Below are 25,173 nucleotides of genomic sequence, written 5' to 3'. Positions count from 1 at the left end.
AGATGAGCTGGAAGCAGTATGGCCTATTATTTTGTAACAAATTCTGACCGTGACTGTGACCTGCTGCTTGTTACCCAAAAGAGCCGCCGTTATCGAACGATGTTCTTACAGATGGTTTAATCCCAAACTACTCTCTCATCATTCTGACTTTGTTTTCTTAATTTTAAGTGGCAACCCGTCTACCTGAAGCAGAATGTTATCTGATATGATCAATATTGCTTCTATCGCTTCCATTGCAATAGTTAATGGTTATTCAGGAAGTGAGGTTTGATCGGAGAGCTTTTGATGTCCTGGCAGGCCTAAGGCTGTGGCTGCCTTTGAAACGGCCCTTTGCTGATCTGCTACATTGAGCGGGCAGTGTTCCCAATGAAGGCCTTTGGAATTCAGGCTTCGTTTGTGTTTATGGCTTTGTTTACTTAGTCACTGATACAATACTCACGTATGCGCACACTTGCATAAATACAAAGTTATTTTGAAAGCATGCTAATGATTTGATGCTTTCATACAGTGGGGTGCAAAAGTCTGTGAACACATGTGGAAATGCTATTTTGCATTAAACAAGTTGAATTGATTACAATTTATGATCCGCTTTTATATGATTATACTTGTATATGAACAATTTGAGTCAAAAGTTAAATAGAAAAAGTTCTTGATTCTCAAAATCAATAATTGATGCAACACTGACACTGTTATTGACATAAATAAATACTGAACTAAATAGCTGAATTTAGATCAGTGAACTGAAATTATAACCGCTTCACAACTGAAATTAACTGATCGATTTTGCAGCATTAAGACTCTTATTTTCCTGCTCTTCTGAAGCTGCTTTGAAACAATCTGTATTGTATACGATACTATGTAAATAAATGTGACCATGTTTAAATTAGATTCTAAATTCCGAATTTGAACCTGATTGTACATGTTCATGAGACATCCGTGTGTTTGCGTGTCTCTGTGTGATCTGCCATGCTAACTGTTGAAACAGACTGGACATAGGACATTGTGTTCTAAGAAATAGAGTGATTAAAGTGAAAGAGATGAAGATGAACGCTTCCTGTCTTCAGTCCTAAGTAATGTGACTTTGCTTGTGGATGACTGATTAAAAACAGAATGAACATGAGGCAGTGGATCATGCTCTCGTTCAGCCAGTCATGCCTGTGTTTCTCAAGCTTTAACCCACACACGTTTAGCTGTTTACTGTGTGATTCATGTTAACTCCATGTCCATTTCCAATGAATGCATCACTTGCCATTAACACGTACCGGGAATTCATCAGATTGTTTTTTCATACGTTCGTGCTTTATTTTCCATAACTGTTAGGTGTTTGTGAGGAAATAAGCTTTGTACATGCTTTGATGAGGAATAGTCTACAACTTGCTACTAAGGCTTATTTAACACTTTCTTTACACACTGTGTAAAAAGTAGATGTAACCAAAAAAATGAATCTATTTAGGTAAATATTGTAAATGAACTTTACAAGAGAAATTGATTTACTCGCCCTCTTGTGTTTCTTTCTTCTGTGGAACATGAAGATATGAGAAGAATATTGGTAACCAAACTGTTATAGTGACCACTGACTTTCATTATATGGAGAGAAAAAAACAAATTTCTCAAAGTATCGTAATATATATTATCATATAAATGACAGAATATTTATATTTGGATGAACTATCCCATAAAAATGTTAAGTTGACATGATTTAAAATCTGTAACTTTCTATATTATGTAACTCTAAGAAAATTTCTTAAATTGTATCAGCGGTAACACTTCAGTATAGGGACCAATTCTCACTATTAACTAGTTGTTTATTAGAATGCCTATTATTAACACATTGGCTGTTTATTCTACATTATTCTACATATTCTACATCCCTAATACCTAAACTTAACAACTGCCTTACTAACTATTAATAAGCAGCAAATTAGTAGTTTATTGAGGTAAAAGTCGTAGTTAATGGTTTGTTAATAGCGAAAATTGGACCTTAAAATAAAGTGTGACCATATCAGCTCTATTCAAAGTGTTCCCTTTTATCTCCCATTTCTCAAGTTACTAAATGTGACAACAAAATCAGCAATAGCAATATAAATAAAGTTGTAAATGTAAATTAAGCCGTATTAATTATTCATGCCCTTGTCAGTGCATACTGGGAAGAGGTCTAAATTAACTGAACCTTTATTTAAAATGCAAAGTTTTTATTAGTATTTTGTAATAGAAAAGCTGCATTGAGATGCTTCAGATTTGTTTCTATTGTATGTAGTTAGAAATGTAGGTTAATCTTTGGTTGTTGTTGTTGTTTTCAGCATCATTATATTTACTGTGCATGTTAGTCTTTTAAACCTGCTTTGTTTGTTGTCATTGTAGGAGAGTCTACCAGGCAGGAACTTCACTTTTTGGCAGTGGTTTGATGGTGTGATGGAGCTCACTAAAAAACACCTGAAGCCTCACTGGAATGATGGGTAAGACCTGACCTCAGTTAGAACACCCCTGCAGATTTAATGTTAAAGATAAAATTTCATCCATGTGTAAAAGCTAAAAAAAAAATCTCTTTGTTGCTGCTCAGTCAATGAACAAACAGAAAGAAATAGAATTAGAGCCGTTTGCTCCTGTCTGCCCTCACATAACAATGACATCTCTCACACTCAGCTGAGAATGCTGCCGTTTATGCCACATGACCCAACATGGTGAATCTCACAAAGAAATGTCAGTGACGTTTGTTCGTATTTCAGTTACGTGACTTTAAATGGAAAATGCACTTAATTAACAGACAAGAAAAATGTCACATTTATTTATTTCTGCAAAGAAATTGGGTCAAAAATCATGGACACTTCTGATTTCTTCAATTTTGGTAAATTTCACCTGGCCACTCTACTGGAAAATGAATCATAATGATCCATAATGAATCACATTCTTAAATCAGTTTTTTTTTTTTGAGTGGTATATAATGGATATCTTCATTATGAAGTGTTTCTTTGCCATGGCAACTGGCTGATAGTGCTGGTTAAGACTATAGTGCTGGTTAAGACTATACATTAAGGCATTAAACCATGGATGGATTAACACAGGAGTAAGATCTGAGAGACCTCTTGAGGCTTTGATAAGATCTAGCTCTCTCTCTTTTGTTTTTTGCATATCTTTTTCGTTCAACCCCCAGTCGTTATATCTTGTAATCCTTTGTATACAAATCATGGTGAAACTGAACAGTACACACAAGATAACAGCCTCTCTGTTTTTGTGTGCGTAAACGTCCTTTTATGAATACATGTTTGTGTTCATGTGTTTGTGTGCTTGTGTGTCTCAGGGCGATTCTTGGCTTTGTGAATAAACAGCAAGCTCAGGACATGCTGATGTCCAAACCCAACGGAACCTTCCTGTTGCGCTTCAGTGACTCAGAAATTGGCGGCATCACCATAGCCTGGGTCGCAGAGAACCCTAACAAAGCAGGTAGAACTTTACTTCGCTTCTCCACTGCCGTTCCTCAACACAAACCTAACTTAGTTGCACTTTATAATATTGTTGTATAATAGGGACGTTTTATACATGGTATTTCAAAACGAATCACTTACAGTGGCTTTAAATGCTCTTAAAACTAGTTCAAAACTCCTGTGTGTGTGTGTGTGTTTGTCCTTCACAGGAGAAAGGATGGTTTGGAACCTCATGCCATATACAACCAAAGACTTTTCTATCCGCTCCTTGGCGGATCGCATCAGTGACCTGAATCATCTCCTGTTCCTCTATCCTGACCGGCCCAAAGACGAGGTCTTCTAAATACTACACCCCTCCGCTGTGTAAGCTTGATCTCTAATTATTATTTCAAAATTAATAAAAAGATGATATTTTGAGCACACATTATATTAGGATGATTTCTGAAGTATTATGTGACACTGAAGACTGGAGTAATGATGCTGAAAATTTAGCTTTGCGGCACAGGAATAAATTGCATTTTATAATATATTAAAACAGAAAACACTTATTTTAACGTGTAATAATATCACACAATATTGCTGTTTTTACTGTATTTTTGATCAAATAAATGCAGCCTTGGTGAGTGTATGTACTTGTGTATTTCTTAAAATATTTATTCAAAATGATTTATGTGCACAAATACGTTGTATACGTATACGAATACGAAATTTGAAACCTAAGAGAATTAAGAGAGTTCAAAGTTTTGAAATGATTTACTTAAAAGAACAATATGAACCGATTCATGAAAATGAATTAAAGGTACCATCTTGAAATTATTTTGAAATCAGGGACACTGTAAAACATCTGTTTTTACACCTGTATACTCACAAGGAAGGACTGTGAAAATAGTATAATGACTCCATCCTTAGGAAAAAAAATTGTCGTATTAAAAGCACATTAAAATCTTCACAGTATGCACAATATTGCTTATTTTTTTAGAGCCAGTAAAAACCATTATAAGTATATTGCTAGCCTGTGTGTTTGCATGTGTGTGTTTATGTCCTTGTGTTTGAATGAGAGTGTAACACTCTGGCTAATCTAGCGTGTTTGTGTTTGACTGTGTGTGTTCTCATTCACACACAGTGTGAACTAGTGTTGTGTTATGGTTTAGGAATAATCTGTTTATCTTTCCCACCTCTCCAGCTAAAGCTGTGGACGGATACGTCAAACCACAGATCAAACAAGTAGTGCCAGAGTACACACACACACACACACACACACACACACACTTCTGTCTCTGTGTGTTTTTCTGACCTCTCAGCACAGGTCTTCACATCTCTGACATTCAAGAGCTAATCTGTTAACTCCGAGCGGTAAACCTAATTGCACGCTAGCATTTTAGCGCTGGCCTGGCTCTGTGGGCAGTTACTGGTTGCCATGGATACTTGAGACTCTGTGCTCTCATTCCACTCCTCAGCATATACTTAGCTTTGTTAGCCTCATTAGCAGCATTATTTATCCATAGGTGGACGACCCCGTTGGTCTTGTTAGCAAGTCTTCCACTTCGGTCAAACTCAGCAGGGAGTCATACACCATCAGACTCAGATAATTCAGTTCTTCTCATCAGCATTCTGAGGAAGTGCTTATCAGACTAGCTCTTCATTTTGAGGGTTAGCAAGAGCTCTGACTGCCAGCACCCGCTAGAGTCTGTAGAGTAGCAACAAGCAGTGAACTAGAGCTGAACAGAATAAATGAGCTGAACGTCTCTTGTTAGTTATTTTTGGAGCTTTCTGACATTTTATTGAGGGAGAGAGAACAGAAGAATGACATGTTACGTGAAGCTGTGTCAATATACTGTATATCAGACTGGATTCAAACTCATTTCTCAATATTAGATGAAAGACTTATACTTAAAAAAACAAAACTGAAATAAAATGTTGAAGTTGAAAGACCAAATTCCTAAAATTAAAATGAAATAAAAATGTATTAAAACCAAATAAAAAAAAAAAACGAATCAAAATGACAAAAGTATAATTTAATTCAAATAAAAGCTAATTCAAAATAAGAATAAATACTGTAACAGTATATAAATAATACTAAAATAACACTGATGATGTTAAATAATTGACTATTTATGTGTGCGTCTGTGTTTATGCAGGTTTGCGACACCTAACCCCGACCCTGCAGCAAACCCCACCTACATGGACCATGCGGCATCTCCAGCTGTCAGTCAACCACATGCTTATGGACTCTATCCTCCCATGTGAGTGTTTCTGTCTGCCTGTATTTTTCTGCACCCGTAAGACCTTCTTCGTTCATCTTTGGAACACAAATTAAGATATTTTTGATGAAATCCAAGAGTTTTCTGACCCTCCATAGACAGCAATGCAACTGACACGCTCAAGAAAGGATTTCATCAAAAATATCTTAATTTATGTTCCGAAGATGAACAAAGTTCTTAACGGGATTTTTGGGTGGACAATCCCAGTTTTCTCCTTCAAATCAGCATAGAAAATATCTATTGATTTCATCTGGACCAGCACACACTATATATATAATAATAGCTTTTATAGTAAATAACCCTCTAAAATGTGCTGTATATACTATGGAATTGATGTAAATGCATATCAAGATTATTGTTTTCTCTCGATGTAACTCAGTGGAGACCCTATGCTGGATGCTGATGGTGATTTCGATCTGGACGACACCATGGATGTAGCGAGGCATGTAGAGGAACTGCTCCGTCGACCGATGGAGGGCCAGTGGAGCGGCCAGCAGTCATGACCTCTTGACCTGTGACTTCTCTCCCTAAACAATGTTTTTTTTTTTTTTATATTTTTCTCCTTTCACTCTTAGTGTATTTTCCCCATTTGATTCTCAGTGTGGGTCTTCACGAATTCTTTTTCTCCATCATCACACCTCTTTTTCTTTCCCACATCCCTTGTTTCTGTAGAAGAGGAAGGAGCTAATGGAAGAAGAAAAAAATACTATGAGCCTTCCTCTAATTAAATACCACCAAACAGTATTGTAGAAAAAAGAGAGCGAGAGAGAGAGAGATGCATGTTATCTCTTTTCCTTTGTGCGTGTGTTGTTTTCGTTTTGTTTCAAAATGACTTTTTTCGCAGAACGAATCTGTGAAACCCTTAAGCCGAGATGTGCTACTGTAAGGAACATTTTTATGTTTTTCAAACTGTTTTATGGTTGTCATTTTATTTCAAGGGTGTTCAAATATCTACTGCATCTGAAGTAAATGCATATTATCCTTTGCACTCTTAAACGAATGCTTTCTTGCAGACGATGAAATTATTGTTACCATATGGCGTTTGCAATGTAACGCTTCTGTACACTAAAGAGTGTTTAGGTTGCAAGGCTGTTAACATTCGGTGCAGCTACATCTACGTCTGTGTTTAATCTGAACTCTGAACACAAGTTACACCCGCATCCAAACCAGCAGCACACGACCTGTCACTCGCATCACCGGAACTGAGGCACACATGAGAAACACACACGCGCCCGCTCGCATCCGTCCCGCGTAAAGCGATGGAAACACATGGGGCAGAGAGAGGTCTGCTGAGCGTCTGGGCTCACGCTACACTACACCGGCCGTCTCTCGCTCTCTCTGTCTGTCTCTCTCCAGTGCAACAGGTGATGACCTAATCTGTTCTCATGCTTTCCTCTCGGAACAAAACAAGAGAACCCGTCGTCATGGTTACACATGCTGCTCCTCATATGCTCATAACTGGCCATCCTATAGGTTCAAATTTCTGCATGCAACCGACCTGCATCTTTGTTTCTCTCGTACTTTGCATACGCCTGCACAGAAGCCTTGGCCACTCAGGACATTGACATACAGTTGATGTAAAATACAAATAATAGTAATAATAAAATATAAATAAAAATGACATAATTAAAAGAAAGTACCTATATCCAGTATATATGAAATGTATTTTTTGTTAAAATATTTCTATTTTATTACTGTTGGGCGCTAGATGGCTCCGGCCCTCTGTGTAGAGCAAAACGACGCTTTACTGTGTCCGATTGTTGGTAGAAGCCCTGACATACTGATCCAAAATCAGTACTCGAATGGCAAGAAAACTGTAGTTTCACTTCAGATTTCAGCTGAGCTTTCGCATGGAAGAAAAAGCCAAACAGTGAAGTTAGCACGAAGAGACGTTTCCTGTGTGCTTACTGTAATAACTGTGTAACGTGCAAACCTGACTAATGATGCCCACTTTCATATGCCTGTATTCTTTTTTAAAGGATGGTTTATTCCTCGCAGTGGATGTTGATTTATTTTCCCCTCTCTATTTCTCTGTCGTGGCAGAGACACATAGGAATTTGTGTGATTTTTCTTCATATTTTTTATTGTCTTGGTTTTCAACTGATCTGTCATGTTGTTGTGTAGACTGTTTCTCACTGTAGGTGTCAAGGTGTGTGTGTGTGTGAGTGGGAGTGAATGCTTGTGTGTGTGTGTGTGTGTGTGTGCGCGTGTTGGTATGTTCAGCTTTGCTCTGTTTTGTGTTCGTCCCATGTTTGTGGTTTGGCAGTAGAGAAAAGAAATTGAATTGACAATAAAGGTTTTTTTTTTATAATCTGGACTCCAGCACAAGTGGTCTGAGCACTTTGTCTTTCCTGTGAGAATGAAATGAACTTGGATTCATAATTGGTGTGATTTCCTTTAACAGTGTGTGCACCTTGACGTTTTAAAATTACAAACCATTTGTAGTCTTTCGATCCGGTCCCTTCTAAATGGTTTCTGAATAAGGGACTTAGAGCAAAATCATTGTGCTCTTTGCAACCACTCTTCCTAACAGCATGAATCTGAGAAGACTCAAGTTTGTCTTTTTCTTCATAAACTAAAAATAGACATTTATAGGCTCCAGTCATTGGACTCTTCAAGCTGTGAAGTAGTTTTTAGCAAGAATGGAACAAATTATTCAACATTCAAGGGACCAAATGTAAAAGTTAAAGAATATCTGTCAGTGAAAACATATTGATCGACTTCAAATCTATGAAGACATTTACAACCCTGGTTTTCAAAGCTGTTTTCCTGATTTTGAAGGTGAAATGTTCCCCGTTTCCATAGTGGTGTGAAGTATGACGGGACATCAATGCCACAGTGGATGCAGAGTGTGAACATGAATCAACATGCAACATCTGCACTGTCGTTTTTGCAAAATCTGAGCCATTCCTTCACACGCATTAAAATCATGTGTATAGAGAAAACACACAAACAATAATACTAAAAAAAAAAAAAAAACATTTTACAATCTGGTTTTGACATAGAAACACACAAAATTTGTCTCAGCTATAGGTCTTGGTAAGAGTTGGGGCCTTAGTAGGCTTTTTCTCGTACAAATAGGTTTCAGCAGAATTTTCAGTAATATATTAGATTAAAAGTGAATGTAGCCTATACAATGCAATGTCCGGGATCCTGTTGTTCCCTATATAACTCACAACGTAACTCGCACACAAAAACATTTTCCTGTTCCTTTTGGACGGGTTTCCGACGACAGCTTAGAGTGAAGTAAACTTGCCCCCTCTTTTGGTCGAAATGGGTGAATGCCAGTCCGATGAGAAGCCGCACCAGCAGTGAGAGAACGAATCAATCGACTTAAATTATCTAGACACCATATAAGCTCAAACCATCACTCCTCTCAGGAAAATGGTTATACTTTCAGACATGATTTATAAAAAACAATTTACTGAAATTTACCGTCAGGCAGCAACATGTTTTATGTCTCTAATTGCAAAGAGAATATTGCTTGAGGAAAGAGCTCATCTGTTGCTTGGAGACAGAAACCCGTGCTTAATAGATCCATATATAGAAAAACAGTATATGCCAGGACAGGTACTGCACTAACAAAAGCTGAACGATAAGAGATCAGAGTCAGCTGATCCGCTCTTTGGCCAACAGGTAGGCCTACTGAGAATCAAATAAATTCAGTCAAGGAGGAAAAGACATTGGGTTTAATCTTTGCAGGACATACTGAAACAATTAGTGTCACTAATCCTAAACACATTTTGTATTTATTATCTGTATTAAAAATTGCCCATCGTATAGGCTACGCTATCTTTATGATTTTAGCCAAAATAATCTGAATTAGGACATACCTTAGACCAGTGGTTCTCACTTCCAGTCCTGGGGGCCCCCTGCTCTGCACATTTTGCATGTCTCCCTTACTTAACACACCTGATTGAGATCATCAGCTTGTTAGGAAAGAGATCCATGAACTGAACTAACGAGCTGATGATCTCAATCAGGTGTGTTAAGTAAGGGAGACATGCAAAATGTGCAGAGCAAGGGGCCCCGAGGACTGGAATTGAGAACCACTGCCTTAGACCATTGGTCTCAAACTCAATTCCTGGCGGCCACAGCTCTGCACAATTTAGCTCCAACCCTAATCAAACGCACCTGATCCAGCTAATCGAGGTCTTCAGGATTACTAGAAACTTGCAAGCAGGTGTGATTTGGAGCTGGTTGGAGCTAAACTCTGCAGAGCTGCGGCCCTCCAGGAATTGAGTTTGAGACCACTGCCTTAGACTCATATTGATTGAGCTAAATAGGCTATAAATACAGACTAGGCCAAATAATAACTCTAAAAAAAAAACTAATTGTATTTTTAGAATTTAAAAAGCATAATTTAGGCTAGGCTATTTAATTTATGAATTGTATTTTTAAATGAGTTTCCATTTGGGAGGACGATTTTGTTAAACCTCAACTTCTAGCAATTTATTAACAACAAAACCTGTTGTCTTAAGAAGCTTATTATTTTTATTATTAATCAGTTTCTTCGTTTTTCTTATGTTTCTAAATTTCACTGTCTATCATGTTAATCTTTTTAAAAAGAGCCAGTTAGTGCCTTTTTTTATTTATTTTTTGAGGGAAAACAACAGTAGGTCTTGCCTATCTTACCAATAGGTAAGTAGCCTAGAAGTGGATTCTATGAATTCTTCTGTGATGTTCAATTGCACACTCAAATACTCTTTATTTGCATCCTGGCATGTTCAGTCCTGTTAATTTTCTTGTCACTGAGTAAATAATCACATTTTAAATGAAGTGTCTGAGCTTGACTACAGTCTGCTGCGCACTTCAATATAAATACTTAATTTCCCTGCTAAAACAAAACAAAACAAAACAAAACAAAACAAAACAAAACAAAACAAAACAAAACAAAACAAAAAACAAAACAAAACAAAACAAAACAAAACAAAACAAAACAAAACAATAGAAGCCCAATAGAAACCATCACATAAATCCATTACATTTTCTATTGTGTTTTGGGCAGGGTTCTATTGTTTTTTTCAGCAGGGTTATGACACAAGCATATATATATATATACAGGTGCTGGTCATATAATTAGAATATCATCAAAAAGTTGATTTATTTCACTAATTCCATTCAAAAAGTGAAACTTGTATATTATATTCATTCATTACACACAGACTGATATATTTCAAATGTTTATTTCTTTTAATTTTGATGATTAGAGCTTACAGCTCATGAAAGTCAAAAATCAGTATCTCAAAATATTAGAATATTTACATTTGAGTTTGAATAAATGACCATCCCTACAGTATCAATTCTGGGTATCTCTTGTTCTTTGAAGCTACAATAATAAAGAAGTCTGCTGACTTGGCAATGATCCAGAAGACGAACATTGAGGCCCTCCACAAAGAGGGTAAGTCACAGAAGGTCATTACTGAAAGGTGTGGCTGTTTACAGAGTGCTGTATCAAAGCATATTAAATGCAAAGTTGACTGGAAGGAAGAATTTGGGTAGGAAAAGGTGCACAAGCAACAGGGATGACCGCAAGCTTGAGAATACTGTCAAGCAAAGCCGATTCAAACACTTGGGAGAGCTTCACAAGGAGAGAACTGAAGCTGGAGTCAGTGCATCAAGAGTCACCACGCTCAGACGTCTTCAGGAAAAGGGCTACCAAGCCACTTCTGAACCAGAGACAACGTCAGAAGCATCTTAACTGGGCTGTGGAGAAAAAGAACTGGACTGTTGCTCAGTGGTCCAAAGTCCTCTTTTCAGATGAAAGTAAATTTTACATTTCATTTGGAAATCAAGGTCCCAGAGTCTGGAGGAAGAGTGGAGAGGCACAGAATCCATGTTGCTTGAAGTCCAGTGTGAAGTTTCCACAGTCAGTGATGATTTGGGCTGCCATGTCATCTGCTGGTGTTGGTCCACTGTGTTTTCTGATGTCCACAGTCAACGCAGCCATCTACCAGGAAATTTTAGAGCACTTCATGCTTCCTTCTGTTGACAAGCTTTATGGAGATGCTGATTTCATTTTCCAGCAGGACTTGGCACCTGCCCACACTGCCAAAGGTACCAAAAGCTGGTTCAATGACCATAGTGTTACTGTGCTTGATTGGCCAGCAAACTCGCCTGACCTGAACCCCATAGAGAATCTATGGGGTATTGTCAAGAGGAAGATGAGAGACACCAGACCCAACAATGCAGATGAGCTGAAGGCCACTATCAGAGCAACCTGGGCTCTCATAACACCTGAGCAGTGCCACAGACTGATCGACTCCATGCCACGCCGCATTGCTGCAGTAATTCAGGCAAAGGAGCCCCAACTAAGTATTGAGTGCTGTACATGCTCATACTTTTCATTTTCATACTTTTCAGTTGGCCAAGATTTCTAAAATCCTTTCTTTGTATTGGTCTTAAGTAATATTCTAATATTTTGAGATACTGATTTTTGACTTTCATGAGCTGTAAGCTCTAATCATCAAAATTAAAAGAAATAAGCATTTGAAATATATCAGTCTGTGTGTAATGAATGAATATAATATACAAGTTTCACTTTTTGAATGGAATTAGTGAAATAAATCAACTTTTGATGATATTCTAATTATATGACCAGCACCTGTATATATATATATATATATATATATATATATATATATATATGTATTTTAGAAATTGTATGCTTAGAGAAGGATAATGCATAACATGAATTACCATAACATTTTTTCCCGAAATATTTTATTTTTATAAACTGTCCGTCTGCCTAGTCACCGAGATTAATTTATTCTTTTTTTTTTTTTACCAGCAGATGTCGCTGAAACACAACATGTGAGTGAACTGATAAAATTGGATAATTTTTGTTTTCACTGTAGCCGTCTCTTCTCTACTAGCAGTGCACTGATTACATATTCTTGTACCTATTGAACTTAATTCATATCTAAATGTAAAATATCGCATAGTGTTTGAAGAATGCTTCGGGTGATTGAATTGTTTTCCTTTGTGCTGCCGTCTCCCTGATGAGTTATATATTTCCTCAGAGTTTTGCAATGTCAAATCAGTGAGAAGAATTTCAGTGCTGCTTTCGATTCCTCATTCTGTGATCAGACACTGACAGGAAGTAATACTCTTTACTCTCACACGCCGTTGACTTTCTTTTACACTTTTGCTTTTCAGTAGTAGCCTACAGTTCTTAGATTTGATCAATTAAAATAGGCTACTGCAAGAAAATAGTTTCAAAATAAATGTGTTGATTGTAATTTTTTTTACCTCTACCTACATCTCGAAATAACTGTTTACATTAAAATGAATATAATATATATATTTTTTTTAATTAATATTATAATTGTTTTGTAGCCTGTGAAAGTTTTTTTTTTTTTTTTGTCATATGTAAATGTTTAGTGTTGTGCATAGAGGGTTCAGGGTGGAGTCTGTGTTGAGATGTTTTGCTATGAATCAGTGGAGGGTGGAAAACTGAAATATGGCTCACTTCCTGTCTCAAGATGTTATTGTGGTAAGAAATTAATAGGCTATATGATTTGCCTAAAGAGAGATCAAAGTGATAATTTTTTATCACTTTTGTTTCCTATCTGTCTCACTCAAATGAGTGAATGGAGCTGAGTAGAGGTGCTGTATAGCACTAAACAAAGCAACACTGTTGAGAACTTAACTCATAGTGGAAAGTGTGGCCATATATCAGGTGTACAGCATGACAGTTCAGCCTTTTACCTCCTCCTCCATCAAAAAAACGATCATTTCAGTTGGTCAGGCACTTTTAAATAAGTTGTTTTAAGCAAGAACTTCTTTGTGTGATTTGTTCATTTTATGGCTTACATTTTTTAACAATAATTAAAATTTGACATTTTAAGCAGTAATTTCCCATTCTAAAGCTATGTTTTAGGCCTGATTTGGTATCGGTTGCGTGATGAGGCTGTGGATGAGGAATATAGATTTTTAGATTTCACTTTAGAAAGTGTGTATTTGTTGTGTACATCATACATTTTCCACATTAAAGATGTGATGGAACACAAATATAGTGAAAACTTGGTGCTATGCATTTTAAGATGTTGTGGATGAACTTGGTGGATGAACATGAGCCTTCAGTCTGCCATTTTCATTGGAAGATCCAGTTATGGCATTTTTATTAAACACTGTGAGGTCAAAAATGTAAAAGAAAAGGTTCACAATAAGATCCATAACATGCATTTAAAAAAATAGACAGGGTGAGTTTTCATTTGCTGTCCTCACTTGATGTGTGTTTACAAATAGTGAGATGTCACTATTAAAGCCTGTGCTTTTATCCTAAGATATATCTAGGGTTTTATTTTGTACTAATAATAGTATGTGCAGTGTGCACATGCCAACTATTGACATAATAAATAAATTACTGTTACTTTTATCACCTATCATCTCTACAATTACACAGCTTAGGTTTTTATGAATGCAACCATGTCCTTCTTGTACTTCTGGTTTAATTGTATCCAAACTGACTGTGCAGCAAATTTAAATAACAAGGATTGCATCACTGCTAATGTGTCAAAGATGTGTGAGATTTCAAAGGTTTAAACTAAACATTTTCTAAATAAATTGGTAAAAACAGTACTGTTACAATTACCCTGCTCTCTTCTAATGAGTTTTGATGGATCTCTCAACATGTTCTCTACTCTTTCTAAAGTTATGCTCATAAAGTCTTTCTGAAAACTGTGGCCTGCTGGAGAAAAATCTGTACTAAGAAATGTTTTCTCTCTCATTTTCCCCATCAGAAATGGGTGGAGGTCTGTCTATATGTCATACACTTCCTGTTTTTCTCCCTTCATCAACCTTTCTTCAGTAGTCTCACACCAAGACAACCACACCATTCAATAAATCACTGCAGAACGCCTAATGAATCAGAGCACTGCTCATGATCGTGGGGGTGGAGCGTCATCTGCAAGGACGGTTTGGGGTCATGACAAGGCCTCTGTCCTCATTCAGAACTAGAGAAAGAAAAAAGTGGATGAAACCAAAGCATTTTTCAGCCTTATTAGAACAGAAGGGCTTCATTGTGAAAGGAAACCCGACGTCGGGCCAGAAAATAGTTTCTCAGATATGGATTCCAGGCAGTGTTTTGATGGCATCAACTGATTGTGCTGAGGGAATTATGGGCTTTTGTTCTTGAGGCAATTCCTCATCCATCACCCCGATGTCTTAGTCTGACAATAAATAAATGATACCCTTGCATCATCTTCCAAAGCGTGAGAACTTCAGATCTCCTGAATGCTGAAACCTTATGTCACGTGCCATACAGTTTTGTAGGAGTATGTGCCAATGGCACTCTGGTCAGCTGTTAATGACCTTGTTCTGAGTTATATTGCTCTTGTCTGGCCTTAATGCCCCGGCTCGGCGTTTGATTGCTGCAGTCTGGAAGTGATGAATCATGCTGTAATGGCTGCTTGGGCAGAGGAGCATATGATTTCTATCATACCATCACCAGCTAATGTGATTTGGCTTTTCTGGAGGATATAATTTGACAGTATAATATTTCCCCTCTTTCTGTCTGTCCTCTTTATTTGTCTGTGAGCACACAGTTGCCTATATGTGCAGAAGTGTGTTGGGTCTGGGATTTTCATTTTTGTTGAAATAATTTTTTATTGATATGCAGAGATGCAGAAAGGTTTGTGTGAAGGTCAGGTTCAAGGTTAGGGGACAGAGATTATCCTTACCTTACCTCTGTGTAAAGACAGCAGAGGTGAAATGAAAGTCCACAGTGTTTCAGAGGCCTGAGGATGAACCAATATATAATGCATATATCAGCATATATGCAAGAATAAAGAAACAAAAAAAAAACACACAGTGTCACAAAATCTCGGATGTCTGCAATCTAAAAATTAGAGTATGAACTCAAGGATTTATCCTAAAATTCACTCAAGACTAAAATATCGGCACTGTAAAAATGCAAGAGTAAAACTTGTTAATTGATAAACTGTAAGTTACCTTATAGGCCTATGGTAAAAAATTATTATTTTACTGTAAAACAATGTAAAATTTACTGCTTTTGCAAGTAAAAAATATGAATTAATGTATAATACTGTATACATTCACATAAATCCCTATGTGACACATCACATATGATTCGATTTTATTCAAAAATTATATAAATAATTTAGTTTCTTCTTTTGGCATCAGTTAGGGTGCTTTGTGTTACATTTTCTTATTTCTTATTTTATGTTTATTGCATTATTCTGTAGTGTCATATGCGTTACTCTGACAGTGTTTTGTCCTTGTGATGACCCTGTGCACCCTCTAGGCCACTTACAATATATTTTTTGTATAATCTATTTAAAATTGTTATGTGTGTGTGTGTGTGTGTGTGTGTGTGTATACATACATAGCCCCTTAAAGAGGTTTTTTTTTGGGGGATGTTTTAATAAATAAACTAATTATAGCTGAGACGCCATTAAATATAAGCTTTGAAAGTGCAATACAATTTACGTGCCTGCAACTTTACAGACTGCCATTGTCTTTACAAGGCTTGTGATAATTTTATAGTTTTATAATTATAGTTATAGTACACTTTATGTAGTCCTTTATTTTCCCATGCAATTAGGCATTTCTTTATAAGCCAAAACATCTCTGGCTGCCTCTTTAAAAGGGGCAATTACTGGATAATTTCATGGTGTACTTACGTGTACCCCAGGCGGAGGCATTGTGTTTGTTTATCACTCTTTTCCAGGCATGCTGGAAGTCGTAGAGTAGCATGTGTATGTAAATCTACTCGTGTTTATGGCTTTGTGGTTCCGTTTAAGTGAGATGGGATAGTTTGCAAATCAAGTGGCAGGACCTGACTCTCCAAATGTGCCTTTAATCCAGTCACAAGCATCCTCCTCAGTCATCTTTGATGGGTCACGCATGAGAGAGACGCTGGAGGGACAGCACCGAAGTGACGGCACGCGAACTGACACTCCTTCCATCACTGCTTACAGGGCGTCTGGCAATCAAGGGACAGAACGAGGCTAATTGGCCCTCATAACCCTGTATTATCTCGGTAGTTACGGATGCCCACCGGCAGACCACGGCGCGAGCGCCATCTGTGCGCTTTATTTTCTCCTAGTGGCGACGAGGGGTGAGAGGGAGAGAGGGAGGAGAGGGGAGTTTGAATCTCTCCGCCTGCACAATCTATTCACCTCCTCGGCTGGCGGAGAACGTGCGGTGCCTTCTCTGTTCATGGATTTTACGGTTTCACACAGACGCACGAGACTTCGATGGCTGTTTGTCTCGCCGCGGGCTGTTAAAATCACAGGCGCACTCACTTCGATGGTGAGTTTTTTGGCGTAGCTAACGGCAGAGCGCACGATGGCTGAGCCGCAGGCTTCTGAATCCGTGGCGGGACCCTTTTACGAGCTCGCCTCCGAGGAGACCACTCCGACCCGGGACACAGTGGCGGCGGCGGCGGCGCTGAGCATCGGCGAAACCTACCAGACATACCTGGACGTGTCGGCGGCTGGACACCCGGGGTACGGGGCCGAGGGGGTGTACTCTAACGGACGGTACAGGGAACACAGCAGCCCGAGGATCGGCACCCGGAACCGCGACAGCTCTGCAGAGAGGTGCACCGGCACCGGGAATCCACCTTGCGGTATTATGAAGGTGAGTGAGTGTCATCACTTTGTTATTGACTGAGGACTTCCAGAGCTCTGCAGCGATGCAAAAGCCCATGCAGCCGTCCACTGCTCTGCAAACACATTATGTAGCATTGCACTACTGTTCTTGTAGTATGTTTCGTGTGTGTTCCCCAGTTTCGTGACATGCTGGCTCAAAACCAAGTGAGATGTATATCTAGAACATTTTGGAATATCTCATGGACATCTTGTGCCCAATAATATCTTGACCAACATTTTTTTTTTCTACAGCCAATACCTGTAGAAATTAATTTAATTAATTATCAGATAACAGATATGCAGATTTGAGTTTTTTTACGATTATTTTGAGTAATAAATAATTCTTAGGCTGCAGCATATAAAACATACATTATAAATATTTCACTTAGTTTAAATTATTATTTGTTCCATTTATATTTATGCAAGTTAATATTTATCTAGGACTAAGTTAGCCTATATCTAAGCCTAAAATCACTTAAAAAGAATGGCTGTGAAAAGTTATACATTTTTCACAATTAATTTCTAATTTTATTTTATATTGTTAAACAAAACATTTAAATAAGTAAGCTACTTTACTTTTGAGTACTGTTGTTTCCAGTTGAGAAAAGAGTGGTTAAGCAATGAACACTTTGTTAATTCCTACAACACTTATCAGTAGACCCGATATTAAAGAACCGATAATTTATTAAAACAATAAATAATAAAAACAGTAAATATTGATTATATACAGTATATATATATATATATATATATATATATAATCGATTATCCAACCCAATCTCATGGGAAAAGCGAAACAATTTTATTAGGTGGTCATTTCCTATGAATTTGTATGATATGATGTTTGTATGGAAGCGAAAAAATAAATAAATAAATATATATATATATATATATATATATATATATATATATATATATATACGTAATAGTCTATATATAGTCATTTAGATTAGAATTGCAACATTATGTTTGAAGGCAGGGGTACAAATGTATATCAGTGTAACTGTTTGACCCACATCCTGGTCACAGTCCTGGATAATAATGTGTTTTATTATTTTACTGACGTCTGACTGTGCAGTGCGCTTAAGCTAACCTTAAGCACCTCAACGTTTGGAAGGGCAGCTGTCAAGTGGTGTTTTAAGTGGAAAAGTTATTTGTTTTAGTATAGAGAGGGTCTGAACTACACAATTGGTTGAATTTTAATGTTGGTACAAAAGAAAGGCTTAGGGTCAATAAATCTATACGATTGATCAGATGACATGTGATACCAGAGTCAACAATAGATGATGAAGTGGTTGAGTTCTCAAAGAACAACCCTTTTAGGCACTTTGATTAATTGCTTATCCTGTCAAGCAAAAGATTGTTCTTAGGTCAAAGAAGAGATAGGAGGAGGAAAAGGGAAAAGACTAAGACAGTTTGAGGACAGCTCAAGATACTGTACAAAAAAATTACGTCACCCCTTACGTTTTAAAGCAGGGGCTGTTTTCCTCTGTGTCGTTGTGGGTCAGTGCTGCTGTCTGAGATGAACCAGGAGCCGAACGTCAAAATTGTCATTGGGTTGATTCACTTTGCTTAGCAACTGACACAAAACAGCATGCTATGCTCCCATTCCCTTACTTTATTGAATTCCTATGTGACTGTGTGGGTGTCTTGGCACCCACGAGAGGACCAGTACGACAGAGAAACGAGCGAAACACTCTACGTGCTGACATCTGAGCACTCAAAGTAGACTTGGTTGTACGTATTTGTGGTGCTTGTGTAGAAGATTTAGCAGACTGGAAGTAAACAAGCATTCTGTATTTGCTCAAGACAAACGTTAAAGAGAATCTCAGTGTCATTATATAGGGAATCAACTTTCGTATACTTGAATCTCCATTACCCAGTTGTTAGAAATCGACTAGCTGTCAAGGGGCTTGGTTTGACTGTGCTGTTTTGCTCAGGAATATCACGAATTCTCTTTGTCAGACCTATTTCGTCCCTCATTTGCAGATGATTTTCCATCTGTGATTATAGGTTGCAGAGAGCGCAGGTATCATGAAATACGCTTTCGTGCAGTGCGTGATCTGTTATTGAGATGTTAAAAAGTGACCGTCTAGCAGCACCTTGTACTCAGCTAAAACTCTGTTAGTTAAACTTGCTACAACAGATCCCTCAGTCAAACTGCCCAGGGCCAATGCAATCCAGAGCACAAAATCTGGCTCACTTTCCAGCTTTCCTTCTCCTCACCTGTGCTCTGAGTCTGTCCTTCTTGTATTTTTAAGTCCAAGGCTTTTGCTTTGACCTTACTAGTAAGATGGGATTAGGCTACTATAACCTTTAAGGGCAGTTATCTTGACTAAAGGCCTGTTCACGCCAGTAACTATAGTTGCATCCACACCAGCATGCTAGCCTATTGTTCTGTTTTGTGCTGCCGTTTTGTCATCTCATTCATTCATTAGCTGGAAAAAATGATTGATAGTGATTCCAACAATATCATTCTTCTGTGTTGTTACTGTTATAGTTGTGATGAACTTCCCTAGGGGTGGGCACGGTTAACCGCTAGAAATTTGTCAACCGATAGAGATTTTGGACTATTGTCTCTATTGCAGTTACATGCTCATGCAACGTTGCTGTTCTACATGGGTCACGAAAATTGTTATCTTTTCCATGCATTTTAAAGCATTTCTGTTTAAAAACAAGCCGATTTTAAACACAATCAGCAGCGAAAGAGAAATCATTTTGCGAAGACGGTGCTCATAGAGTGCGGGAGTACTGAACTGAGTTATTTTTGCCACTTTATAGGCTTTGAATGGTCAAAATGCCTGTTTTTACAAGTATCCTCGTAAACACAGTAATTCAGGTCTTAAGTGAAAGCAAACAGCTGAGAAAGAAAACACACGTGTAGAAGTATATTGGATCCGGGCAGCTCTTAAAGTGGCAGTAGTCTAATATTCCTGCTGTCTGTCTTTCATGTTAATCAAACAACAAGAGAGAGAAAATATCTCACTGCTCTTGACTAAATCACTTTTGTAACTTTCATAAGAAGAAATATTTATTTAATTCACACAGTAAAGAATATGCAGTGTTTTTACAGTATACATTTGAGTACTTTGATTAACAGCTATAAATCTCTAAGCTAAGGTGTCAGTCACAAATGTGTCATGCTTCTGTTAAGTCACTGTTCAAAAAACTTGCATTCATGAAATTTCTGTTAGTAATCAATTTACCGTCTTGCTTATGAGTTTATATCTCCACCCAGAGAATAGCGGTGGGTGATTTTTATCAATACTACACAGCAAAAGGGAGAAAGTGAAAGGGAAAGGGTTGCATGTGGGTTGTTGTGCGTTTGGTTGAGTGAACACAGGAGCGTTTAATCAAATCAGATGCTGTTAAACCGAGCAAATGTCATTGACAAATGGAAAAATATCTAGACTCGGTAGCAACGTGCACGCCTCTGCATATTAGGAAAAAACAGGTGAAGTCAGGCCACGGCGTACTAACAAATGTGACATTTTCTGATTATGTTATTATAAATCGCACACCTAGTGTTTATGTAATTGAGTTGTGTCGAGCAGACATTAATTATGACATTGATAAGTGACTGGCTTATTACTGTATAACAGCTTTAGGCTGTAGTTTAATTTGTTGACATGTGCTAATGTACCTGTACATACACTTCCTATAGGTAGGAAAATCACAAATGTTTCTAATGTCTCAATTGTGTCTCCTGTGCAGCAATGAGAATAAATGGAGAGCTTTGCTGGCATCTCATGTTTCCAGAGTTTTGTCTTCAGAAAATGTTCCCTCATAATTTCACAAGTGTCTACTCTAGAGTTTCAGAAAAGATCTTAAAAATGCAACACACTCGCCAAGCTCAGAGTTCATATCATATCATATCTGTATGAAAATTCTCTCCACATTCTTCCAAATCTTTGATTTGTTTGTTTGTTTGTTTATTTATCACAAATGTATTGTGTGCTTCAGTGTTAGTTTAATTTTATTTAAACATTATATTTTTATTAACATCTTGAATTAGCTGTAATTTAATATTTTTCTATTTTTTTAGTATTTGGGTTTTGTTTGTTTTTAATTAGTTTTATTTTTTATTTATTTCCAGTCATTTTAGTGCTTCAATGTATTTCAGTTAGTTACCAAGGCAGCGTTTCAAAATCTTTATTTAGTTTACGTTTTTCATGTATTATTTATGTTTTGGTTATTTCAGCTTTATTTCAATTAACAAAATGTTTTAATAGTTTTAGTTTTATTTATTTATTTATTTATTTTGTAGTGTGTTTGGTATAATTATGCTTTCACTCTTTTGTGTGTTTCCATTTACACTTTTGACAAAATTCCAGTTCTGAGAATAAATGCACTGCTGGTATAAACAGTCCACTCAAATCCATGCTGCATCATTGATTTTCTTCAGTGTGGTAATGGATTTGGGCCATAGACATCTCTCCTTTTGGTCTCATCTGGGGAGAAATGCTCAGGTTGGCCGTCTGGAGGTTTGGAGATTAGAATGGCTGGAGGAATATGCGCTTTGGAAAAATCGCCCTCGGCTGATTCTGACACGAGTTTGCTGAGGTGGTCAGTGGGGCCATACAACATGTGAGACAGCGTGTGATAATGCTGCCTCATGCAGGCTTCCGCTAAGCTAATTTGTGCAGAGTACCACCTTGTCTGCTCTGGGTATAATGGGTTTTGACTTCAGTGTTGTTACGCTGTCTCTATTAATGTTCATTGTAGGTAAAGAGTCCATATGAAAGTGACATTTGGAAGACGCATGCATAGATGCCAAATAAGAGTATGCTGGGAATCTGGGTCACTGGTCTCTAGAGTTCACACATACGCTTTAGTGGAGAAATCAAATGCACTCAGGCTTCCTGCGAGTGCGTGAAGCTTCGTCTAGTCATGGATTTCCATGATCAAACATATTTAATGTTTGAGGGATCTCTATATTAGTCTTTATTAGTTATCATTATCAGCGTGCAGGTTTTGAAGTCCGTGTGTTGAGGATACAGTATGTGTGTCTCAGTGGTAATGGCCCGGTTGCCCACAATTACATTTTGCTGTCACCAGGCCCCCAAAAGTTGCCAGAGGGACGTATTCACTTGTCAGTGTTACATAACACCTGAACCTTGGACAGCAGCAGAGCCCTGTCAGTGTGTATGTGTGCATAATTGGGTGTGGGTATGTGTGTGTGTGCATGAATATGTGTATATAAAAAGGCAACTGACATACAGTGTATTCCATCAAATTCTTTATAAACTGATTTTTCTCATTCTTTTTAAATTATTATGCATGCAGAATCTTTGACCTCTACATGGAATATACTTATACTTAAAATTAAAAAATAGTCTAACTTATAAAATATTTTTATATACGCACTACCATTCAAAAGCGGTGCATATGTGAGATGTTTTAAATAAAACTGACAAAGAATCATTAAATTGATCAAAAGTGAAAGACTTTTAAAATGTTACAAAAGATTTCTATTTCAAATAAACGCTGTTTCTTTTGAACATTCTTTTCATGGTTCTATTTCATGGTTTACACAAAGATATTAAGCAGCACAACATTGATAATAATAAAATGATTCTTGAGCAACAGATCAGCCTATAAGAATGATTTCTGAAGGATCATGTAATGTTAATGGCTGCTAAAACTCAGCTTTGCCATCACGGGAATAAATTACATTTTAAAATATATTGTGATAGAAAACAGTTATTTTAAATTGTAATAGTATTTCACAATACTGTTTTCACTGTATTTTAATCAAATAAATGCAACATTTGTGAACATAATATACATAAAATCCTACATTCCATACATTTACTGTACTGTATATTTAAAATTTATACGTAAAATGTCATGATAAGGTCGAGCTACGTTGTGCATCCACTGTCCAGTCACTGTTTAATATTCTGTTCTTACATGTTTCTCTTTTATGTATCATCAGCGTGCCAGTTTTTGTTTTTGTTTTTTTTTTTGAAAGAGAGAGACAGACAAAGTGCATCTGTGAGTCTGTTGTTCATGGTGCGAAATCTGGGCATACTTTCTCTCCCTTTTCCCAGAAATGACCTCATGTGTACCAGATTGTGGCTGGGACCCTTCTTTCTTTCTCTCCTTCTCCTCTCACCTCCCCCCACGAAGTGTGTTTCCCCTCACCCCCCTCTCAGGAAGTGGCTCTGTCATCCAAAAGCTATACATTCAGTCTAGTATCCCAGAAGCCAGTGAGGCTGTGATGAAACTGGATACGAATCTAGCTGGAGCAAGAGCGTGAGATAGCCTTCCAATGACACTGTTTTTCTCACTCATAATGCATTTGCATCTGGTGTGTGTTAGATGTTGTTCTGGAGAACTAGCATCATGCCAAAACAAAGCCACTTCACAGCTTACAAAACCAGACTTAAATCAACCTTAAGTGGTCCTTTGGTGGTCTAGCCAGTCTCATAGTCTCAGCTATTCAAGCTGCTGATCCACACTGAAACCATCAAACCAGCGATAATTCATTTCATGTTATGGCCGATATTAAATTAAATAAAATTTTTGTCTAAATACATTAAAAATAAAGCTAAAATCAGTCATTTTAAACGCTACAAGTGAATTTAGGCATCACAACATTGTTATAGGCACAGTATTAAGACAAATGCATGCGTTATAATATACAAGCAATCTTTAGTATATATTCAGTATACGATGATTTAAAGGGATAGTTCACCCAAAAATGAAAATTTTGTCATTAATTACTCACCCTCATGTTTTTCCAAATCCATAAGACCCTCATTTATTTTTTTGGGAACACAAATTAAGATATTTTTGATGAAATATGAGAGCTTTCAGACCCTCCAAAGACAGCGCCACACATTCAAGGCCCAGAAACATAGTAAGGCACTTTGTTAATGCATGTCAAAGACGGACACAGAAGAGAAGGTATTGTTGAATAAAGTCGTTATTTTTGTTTTCTTTGCGCACTAAAAGTATTCTTGCAGCTTCATAAAATTAAGGTTGAACCACTGTCACACTATTTTATCGATGTCCTTACTACCTTTCTTGTCCTTGAACGTAGTAGTTCCCTTGCTGTCTATGGAGGGACAGAAAGCTCTCGGATTTCATCAACAAAAAAAAAAAAAGTGTGTTTCAAAGATGAACGAAGGTCTTACGGGTTTGGAATGACATGAGGGTGGGTAATTAATGACAGAATTTTTATTTTTTGGTGAACTGTCCCTTTAAGACAGTACACAAGACATTTTTTTAATCTTGTGTATGACAGTATGGATAGTATGCAAAGTAATACAGTATGCAGCTGTGGTTTTGAATTTATTTAAGGTGATCTTGAGGTTCTTGTAGAGCAATTTAGCCCTAATTTGAAGCTGCTCAGGAGGTTCATTTAACAGCATGAGCACTTAGAGCTATTTTACACCCCGTCCCGCATGCTTTCTTTCTGTTCTCATCTGTGTTCCCATCTTTGTTTCTTAGGAAGGCAAGTAGATGAGATATCTGCTCTCTCCGGTGTAAACCGATCATTGTGCGCTTATTTCATGCATACACGACTGAAAGGTAATTCAAGAAACCCGTTTTTCCCTCATTCTTAGCCTGTCCTCTTTTTGCCTGCCCCTCCTGGCAGCAGGTAAGGCAGCTGGCTGCAGGCCCAGTTTGTGGCACTTTTTCATCGACTCTGATCCTCTGTGTGAAGCTCAGTATATCACATGCTACAAATGACCGCATTGACTTCACTGAAAAGGCAGGGACTGTTTACATCTATTGTAAGACTATTGGACTGACCACACATCTGTCATCTCCTCAACCAGCCAACTGGGCTCATGAGGACTGGGTTTCACATAGAAGGAGACAGTGGGATTTCATCACTGTTGGCTGACAAATGCATTCCAG

General features: G+C 37.5%; 1 protein-coding gene across 1 annotated transcript in view; it reads left to right on the top strand.

Annotated features, from left to right (window-relative positions):
* Positions 1 to 25,173, top strand: part of plcl5 (phospholipase C like 5) — a 107,348-nt gene that overhangs the window by 26,253 nt on the left and 55,922 nt on the right. The window contains 8 exon segments of the mRNA XM_058768221.1: positions 2,362 to 2,456; positions 3,299 to 3,441; positions 3,632 to 3,761; positions 3,763 to 3,785; positions 4,606 to 4,657; positions 5,561 to 5,665; positions 6,063 to 6,183; positions 16,979 to 17,290. Coding sequence (XP_058624204.1) covers positions 2,362 to 2,456; positions 3,299 to 3,441; positions 3,632 to 3,761; positions 3,763 to 3,785; positions 4,606 to 4,657; positions 5,561 to 5,665; positions 6,063 to 6,183; positions 16,979 to 17,290 — 981 coding nt within the window.

Source organism: Onychostoma macrolepis, chromosome 03, assembly GCF_012432095.1.
Source record: "Onychostoma macrolepis isolate SWU-2019 chromosome 03, ASM1243209v1, whole genome shotgun sequence".
In the NCBI taxonomy this organism is placed as follows: Eukaryota; Metazoa; Chordata; class Actinopteri; order Cypriniformes; family Cyprinidae; genus Onychostoma; species Onychostoma macrolepis.
Note: the sequence above shows the minus strand (reverse complement) of the source record. Positions and strands in the feature narration are given on the sequence as shown.